Source organism: Alnus glutinosa, chromosome 4 (genome assembly GCF_958979055.1).
Source record: "Alnus glutinosa chromosome 4, dhAlnGlut1.1, whole genome shotgun sequence".
Taxonomy (NCBI): Eukaryota; Viridiplantae; Streptophyta; class Magnoliopsida; order Fagales; family Betulaceae; genus Alnus; species Alnus glutinosa.
Genome location: NC_084889.1, coordinates 26,892,009 through 26,900,649, shown reverse-complemented (window position 1 = coordinate 26,900,649; position 8,641 = coordinate 26,892,009). Strand labels below are relative to the sequence as shown.

At 35.7% G+C, this 8,641-nt stretch overlaps 1 protein-coding gene across 2 annotated transcripts; it reads left to right on the top strand.

Annotated features, from left to right (window-relative positions):
- On the top strand, window positions 1-4,403 carry LOC133866536 (uncharacterized). 2 transcript variants are annotated; one of them, XM_062303091.1, is made up of 10 exons: window positions 1-173; window positions 262-331; window positions 617-684; window positions 936-997; window positions 1,649-1,730; window positions 1,874-2,107; window positions 2,734-2,862; window positions 2,947-3,008; window positions 3,091-3,207; window positions 4,091-4,403. In XM_062303091.1, the coding sequence occupies exons 1-10, from the start codon at window positions 123-125 to the stop codon at window positions 4,137-4,139; spliced, it is 924 nt and encodes a 307-aa protein (XP_062159075.1). In that variant the 5' UTR covers window positions 1-122; the 3' UTR covers window positions 4,140-4,403. The 2 variants fall into 2 exon arrangements, with proteins under 2 accessions (XP_062159075.1, XP_062159076.1); XM_062303092.1 differs by having other exon boundaries at window positions 3-173; window positions 4,097-4,403.
- The last annotated feature ends 4,238 nt before the right edge of the window (window positions 4,404-8,641 follow it).

Below are 8,641 nucleotides of genomic sequence, written 5' to 3'. Positions count from 1 at the left end.
TTTAATTAAATAAATCCATTTAATTAAAAAGAATTAAAATCCTGATACAAAAGCCGCGAGCTGACAAGCATCAGCAGTAGCATAGAGAGATAGGAGCAGAGAAAAGACATAGCGTCATCATCATGGGAACCGTTATCGACTCCCATTTCTTAAGCCTAACTGCCATTGTCACTGTAAACTCTCTCTCTCTCTCTGCTTGACTACTTTTCATGTCTGAGTTTTTAGTCTTGAAAGATGAAAGAAGTTTGATGGGTATTGCAGGTGGGGTATCAGCTATTGTTCTTTATAGTCACAGCCCTTCTCAAATTCGATAAAGTCACTGACTTTGCCGGTATCTTGTTCTTTCTCTCCTTATCTTTTAATTTCTTTGCTTTCTCGGATTTGAAAAAGAAATGGGTTCTTGTTTGGTTGCTGAGAAATGGTTGGAAAACACTAGTGAAAGTGAATTTGTTTCCTTACTGAGCTCTTTGAACATGTCTACCAAGAAAAGAAGAGAAGAAGAAATGATGGGACAGTCGTCTATTATAATATAATTTCAGTTTTTGCTGACTATATGTTACTTCCAGCTTTTTCTTTTTTTTTTTTAAATTTTATTTTTCTTCCATTCAATTTACAGGAAGCACAAATTTTGTGTTAATTGCAATATTGACTCTGATTCTGAAAGGCACATGGAATTTTAGACAGGTAATATCTCCTGGTTTTAATTCTGAAAGGCACATAAGGTAAATGTACTGCATTATGATTAAAATGAAATTTGAATTTTTATATATATATATATATATATATTTTGATAAATTCGTTTTCTCTCTGGTCAGGTTTTCATAAATAATTGGAATTTATATTCCTTAAGTGCAATATATACCTTATGTGGCTCAGTGTGTTGTTGAACTTGAACATAGCCTCACTGCATATCACTTTGCTGCTCTGTTTTTCAGATAGTCTTGACTTTACTTGTAGTAATATGGGGTATTCGCCTGGGACTGTTTCTGTTAATGAGGTATGATTAATGTAACATTGCATAAAGCAGACTTCTTCTAGTTTCATTTCTTCTCTGGATGAAAATTCTGATTCTAACGTGAATGAATTTTATTAGTAGCTAGGCTAGTGTTTATTTACAAGCTATAGTCAGGTCATCAAATGTACAACTTGATTTCATTTTTTCAGACTTGACTTGACAAAGCCTCAGTTTTCCAACCACTTGGAGTCTCTTAGATGAAATTCTCTACCATTCACCTCTACCTTGGGCCATGTCCTTTGTTATGTTATAGGCAGTTTTTTTTTTTTGCTGACTTGGGCCCCTGCTTCGTTTAGACCATAGTGGTTTGATGGAATCAATTAGCTCTTTTAGTCACTTTTGCTTTTAGATTGTAAAACTATTTCTTTTTTCTTTCCAAAATGTCATTAATGAAGGTGTCTTCCCCTGTGTACTTCCATATACTTGGGTTTTTGGGTTGCACCTATTTGGTATTTCTAAATTAGTTTATATACTTATCAAAAAACTTCAACTTACTACTATTACTACTGCTGCTATTACATATTCTTATCCTTAGGGCCTGGCCGAAGCTTAAAGACATTGTTGCTGTTTATTACAGTATTATCTAGATATCAACTTTCTATTTGATTTTTATTTTCTGGTCGATATGATTAGGATCTTGCAGTGGGGGGAGGATAGACGTTTTGATGAAATGCGTAGTAATTTGGGAAAGCTGGCAATATTCTGGATATTTCAGGTTTTTATAGCTTTCTCTATTTTCTATTTTGGATTAGCTACAGCTGTGGATTGATGCTTTTAGTTTGTGGGGGCCGGTTGGAGTGGCTGTAATTTAAACATTCAAATTGTTATTTACAACCTAGTTTTTCCCCTTCACTGCAGGCTGTCTGGGTGTGGACAGTTAGTTTGCCTGTCACAATGGTTAATTCAAGCTCAAGAAATCCATCTCTCCAGGCTGCAGACATAATTGGCTGGATTATGTGGACCGTGGGTTTTTTGGCTGAAGCAACAGCTGATCAGCAAAAATTGGCATTCAAAAACTCTCCAGAAAATAGAGGGAAATGGTGCAATGTTGGAATCTGGCAATACTCTCGTCATCCAAACTATTTTGGCGAGGTTAGTGCTTCTATTTCATTCAAATCCCACTACTTCTAGCACTGGTAGCTACATGCAGCTGTTCTTGATGCTTCTTAGAAATATGTGATGGTGTTACTACAACAGAACTTAAGTTATACCTTTATATCAATCTCATATGTAATTGATGATATCTCTTTCATGGTTATTGTTGCGTAATAGATGCAAGCTTCACCACTTTAAAGTTTATGTGCTTCTTATTCTTTACTATCTTTACTATAAGCACCTCCATATGGATCTGTATCAACCATTCATAATTTGCAACTACTGGACTTCTTTCAGCTGAATATATTGGACATTATGTTCATTTAGGCTGTTTGATTTTGGGTGGAACTATATCTTAGATATGAATCTCCAGTATTGTGGCACTAGAAGACTGATACTTTTTTAGAAAAATTGATAGTTTACTAATACTAAATTTGTTAACTTCTTTGAGGAAGTGACTAGAATTATTTCTTTGGTTCTGGGAGTCTTGTTCCATATGCTTGCCTCATACCTCACGATCAGCACACTTATATGACGCATCAGTCATTGAACAACTTTGTTACATTATTTACCTTGATTCCATTTCCATCAAATAATGGGAGCTTGATGAATGTTGAGCTCAGATTTTTCTCTGGTGGGGAATATTTGTGGCTTCCACACCGGTACTGGAAGGTGCTGAGTGGCTTGTAATCCTTGGGCCAATCTTCCTCACATTGTTGCTTCTTTTCATCAGTGGCATACCATTGCTTGAGGTTTGGGTCTTCTTGCTTCTGATTTTATTCCAATATTCACCATTTTCTGAATTGGATTATGATGCACTGCACAAATGAAAACAGGAATCGGCAGATAAGAAGTTTGGAAATGAAGCTGGATATATGCTTTATAAAAGAACAACTAGGTTATATTCATCTTTACTTCTGTTTTTGTTTTAAGTGTATTTTGGAGGAGAATGTAGCTAATATTAACATGTTATGTTGCAGCCCTCTAATTCTACTGCCACCAGTAGTATATGGGAATTTACCCTTATGGTTCAAAGCAACTTTTCTCTTTGAATTTCCTTTCTACAGTCGTAGTCTTCCACAAGAAAGGGTAAACTGGTGAGATTAAAACTTTTTGTGAATACTTTAATCTTGATAAGAGACTCATGCTATAATCGCAATTTTCATCTAAGTTGGGTTCATGTCTGAAGTTATTTATGTGCATGATTCTTCATGGAATATCTAACAATGTTTGAAGCTTTATATCCATCTGTTGTGGTAAAGTGTTTACAGTGCGATTGTATTGGAGGCAAATGACTCTGTAGCAACATATTATATACGTTTGTGGTGCTTATTGTTGTAGTCTTTTCCATATATTCTTTACTCTCTTTGGAGGGTGTCTTTAACATTCTTAGTTTCTGGAAGGTTCATCTGGGCCTTACATAGAATATGCTGCAAGTTGCTTCCCAATCTTTCCCTTGTCATCTTCTTGCTCGCTGTCCTATCGCTTTCCTCTTCCCTAATTGCCCTTAATTCCAAGTACCTAACTTCTTTTTAGCTATCAGTAATGCGTGCAATATGAATGGGAAAAAGATCTGAAATTGACTGCAGTTTTCTGGAATTTCTATTACAATAATCATGTCCTTATCAACTTGGGTTCCAGACCAAACAGAGAGGGAAATAACTTTTAGGTTATATATCGTTCACACCTAGTGTACAAGAACCCGAATGGAGATATTGAATTGAACAATGAGATAGTAAATGGGATGGTAATATCATAGTATGATTTAAGGTTTGGGCTGGATTGAAGTGCATGATTTTCTTGATTTGCTTGACTTCGATCATTAATCATTCCGTCTGTGCAAGAAGTCATTAACTTGTTTGTAGTTGTTATATGGTTTAAGCTTTTGATTGGCAGTGCATTGCTTTTGTGTATTTGGAAAAATTAACTGTTGATGGTGCCGATTTGCGGTTGTTTTAAGGCATTTACAATCTGTGCAAGGTATAGAGCAAGCGGGGAAGAAAGCAGCGGCGGATTGAAGATGCATTAGTGCTGGACGATTCTTTGACTTGCCAAGTTTCGTTTCTTTATACTCCTTTATGTGGTTCATCAGTTTTTTTTCTTCTCTATGGCAATTATGATGAAATGGAATCCTGATTTGCTAATTTTCAAGCTGTCCTGTTATCCCCAATAAGGATCATTGTAAAACATGTACATATGATTGCCGTCCGAGTTATTTCAGTAATGGAGGCAATCCCTCCAGACTTATTTGTCAGACCAATAATCTGCAGCTGCAAACACATATATTGACTCAGTTTGTACACCATTATCTAAATTCAGAATCATATTATCAAATGTCAGTGGTCCTCCATCAGTCAATCTTAACAGATAAATCATCCGTATTAACGCGGTATACGTCTCTACTGTTTTGAATGATCAATTTGCTCCATCAAGGCACTAGCACTCATTGATGTATCTCACTGGTGGCAATCATTGTCACAACTTGCTAATTTAACACTAAATGCCTCGACACGACCTGAACCCCGGCATGTGAACACGAATTGTCACCCCTAGCTCTTTCCTTAACAACAAGCTCATTCTCTCCGTACTATGCAATTCGTTTAAACTGTTGGAGCTCTTTTCACTTCTCTATCTTGTTCTCATATATAATGAATTTCCCGTTCACCATCTTTAAGTGACCTTTTTGTTGTTGTCGTTTTTCCAAATACCAAAACTTTGCCTTCAAAATGTGATGTACAAATCTCTGGTGTGGTTGTGCCATATTCTCAAATAGAAACAATTATGCCATAGAAAATGTGATGCAAAAAATAGATTTTACATGTATGATATCACATTTTAACTCTTATGAAAAAATGAATACTACAAGTTAATGTCCCAAATAGTAGTATACAAAGTTGCTCATGAAAGGTAAGAGAAAACCTTATAGCCGATGTGTTGTAAAAGCCCACTTATACAACCTCCGATACAAATTTGCCACGTCAGCTAAAAACACAAAATATACTAGAGATTGAAACACATGATTTTTAAACCAAACCAACCCATCAACCCCTTTTGTCACTTTTTCCATTCATTCTAATCCCACCACCACCACCGAACCCCCCACACCCACCTCCGAGCCCCCGACACCAGTCTCCAAAACCAAGCTAGACCCATACTCCTCAAGGAGTATAGAAACTGATAATAATATAAAGAGATAAATGAAAGAGACAGAGATTAAAGTAGTTTGACATATGGCCTATATCTACACGTTAAACCCTTAAAGCATTTGCAGCAAGCTCGTTAAAGTAAAGGTTTCGCCAAATTTAGCCAAGTTTCCCCAAAATCTCGTTTGTAACAAGCTTGTTAGTGCTACAGTAAATTTGTTTATTGCCAGACATGCTCATCTGGTCTGCGGAACCAAATTTCTTTCGTCTTTTCATATTTTTCATTTGTTTATTCAGTCTTCCCGTTAGAGGTGGAGTCACCTTGATCTTTGGGGGGCCTAGACCCAAGGTTTTCCCAAAATAAATAAATTTTACCTCTAATTTTATTTTATTTTTTAAAGTTTTGCCCTCATAATTTATTTATTTATTTTTTCAATTTGGCCCCCCTAAATCCCAAATGCTGGCTCCGCCCTTGCTTCCCGCGTTCTCTCCTGAAGCCGTAGCAGAAAAGCTCATTCACGCCTCATAGATCACCTCTTGCAAGTTTCTGAATCCTAAGTTTGATTTAGTTTATGGGTTTTGATTCGGAATCTCAGATTTTGATTTTGGTTTGTGGGTTTTAAATCTCTTCCTCTCTCTCTGAGTGTATTTGGTAGTTTCGATTTGGCTGAGTATCCGGTAATTTCGATTTGGTAAATGGGTTTTATTTTTGTCTCTCTTTTTTGTGCTTCCATGTGATATTTCTTGGAAGAATGGCCGCAGATTTTGTTAGCTAGGCTGATCTTAATTCTGATAAGGCACCAACTCCTACCATTATGGACAGCTCACGTTGGGCTTATAAGGAAGGTCAACAACCTCCTTGATTGAGGCTTTGATTCTCTAGAAATGATTGAATATTGTTTGGAAATACTCTTGAGCGATATTTATCTTATGCATGTTTAGTTAGGTGATTCTCTCAACTCTTTTCATGACTATTTTCTTATAACTAGCTGGGAGAGCTATTGCTTGTATTATCCATGGTTTGGAAAGATTAACCCAAGGGAATTTCACCATGTATAGCCTACTGTATAGTCTCTATAAATTGTAATGAAAAGGACGAAAAAAAAACAATTTTGCTAACTGGGTTTGTGTTGTAAATGCTTTGTAAATTTTAGTATGGATTGGAAGCAAGAGGGGATAAATGCTGAAATAAGGGACTTGAGATTTTAGGCTCATCAAATTCAGTATTTCAAAGCTTGTTAAATTGTGCATTTCAGATTCAATTTATTATGGAAACACGATATGCATTCAATTTCAATTCTTGTTTGTTAGAATGAATTGTTAGATGCTTCAAAGCTTGTTAAATAGTTGATGTTTGATGTTCAATTTTGGGATATGTTAATAATTTGGATTGGCAAGGCTAAAAATCTATCAAAAGTAAGTGTAAAGTATCTTTGGTGCTATTTGTCATTAAAACTAAAAATGTAATTGTGTCTTAGGTGCTGTTTGTCCCATGTGTTGTTTGTTAATGTCCTAGGTGCTATTTGTTATCAACATCCAATGTCAAAGTTGCACCAGATGAATAGAAAGGTTCAAACTGTCATTAATTCTCCACATTAATTCATAGTAGTTGGTTTGATTAATTGAATGGTCAGATACGGATGGAAAGGTTGTGTTTGTCATTAATTCTCCACATTAATTGTCATTAATTCTCCATATACACGACGTTCAAGCAAAGTAAATTTTTGAGATGTTTGATGTTGAAGTCGTTGGAGTTTGATATTCAATTTTGGTTTAATGACAATTGAATGGTTGGTAGTAGTTGCTTTAAAACCAATAAAAAATAGTATTTATTTAAAGAAGATAATATTTAGAGAATTTGACATTTGATACTTTTAAAAAGTGGGTAGCTAAAATAACAAAAGTTTATTTTTTAGCCAAAATTTTACTAAACTTTGAGGAGTTCATTAGAAATGCTCTTATAGGCTACATCGTTCCTTGATAATATAATTTGAGTACAATGCTTCTATTTATAAAGATTTACAAATGTTTGAATAATTTCAAATACAAATCAAATTCCTTAATTTCAGATAATCAAATTATTTAAATCTCTTGATTTATGAGATACAAATCAACAGATATATCAAAGAATTTCTATCCATTAACAACAACGAGGACCCAATCCAAATCTGCTTGCCCCAATGGGTCAAGACCCTCTCGTCCTTCCCCAACCTATTTCGCACAACCAAATCCGAATCAAAAGCCATCTTCCAAATCCTACAGTGAACTAATTCCCCACCTACAACTGCACAAAACTCCTCGCACGCCTTGAGCGCAAAAACAAAGCTCCGGCGGTCCATTTTGACGCGTTCTCTAACCAGTTGACGACAAATAATAATAAAAAAACCCATAGTGGGAACTTTAGGTTTATAGTAGCCTCTCATCATTGCGTTCGATATAAGTATTGGGTTTTCAATCTGAGAAAGAATCGCATGGGCATAATCAATGTCACCGGCGTGATCACAAAAGGCCAAAACCCGGCTCACAGGGAATGTGAGTAATGAGCAGTGACGGTCATGTGGCCTTGAATTTGTTTCAATTGGAACATGTTTGCACACCCCATGATTAGCAGGGTTGGGTTGGTGATGATAACGCTGGTGGTTGAGTTCCACTTGGGTTTGTTGGTGGAGGTTGAAGAGAATGGCCTGCAAGAGTGGAGTATCAGGGGCCTGAGAGTGAGAGCAGAGAGTACCGGAGACTCTGGTGTCGGAGGCTCTAAGGTGAGTGTGGGGTTTCAGTGGTAATGGTGGTGGGGAATGAAGTTAGAATGAATGGGAAAAGTGATAAAAGGATTCGTCTATAGGTTAGTTTGGTTTAATAATCCGATGCTCATCTCCTTTCTATTTGGTATTTTTAGCTGACCTATCAAATTTTTATTAGAGACTATAAAAGTAAAGTTTTACACCACATCCAAATAAAAGGAATTATCAAAAAATAAAAGTAAAAGGAAACTGTTAAAACATTAATTAAATGATTAAATCACCACTTATTCCAAAAACTTAATCTTATAAAAAATAATAAATTTAACCATTAATTAATACTTTAACAACTGTCTCTCATTTCCTATATCAAAGTGAAATCTTAGTGGAAAACTAAGAAAACAGAGAAGCATTCTAGCCTCCTACTTCCTGGTTACTAAAATTAAATCCGAGAAGAATATTCCTTTTTTTACTTTTTTTTGCTTTGAATTGATGTTAAGTTTCCATATATGTATGAACAATTACATCCCTACATATTGTGTTAATCGCTGCGGGGGGCCTGGGGGCACTAGTGCACATGGCACACCCCTAGCATTTAAGACCTCTAAAAAGCTGAGGCATCCAAATGAATAATAATAAAAAAGAAAAAG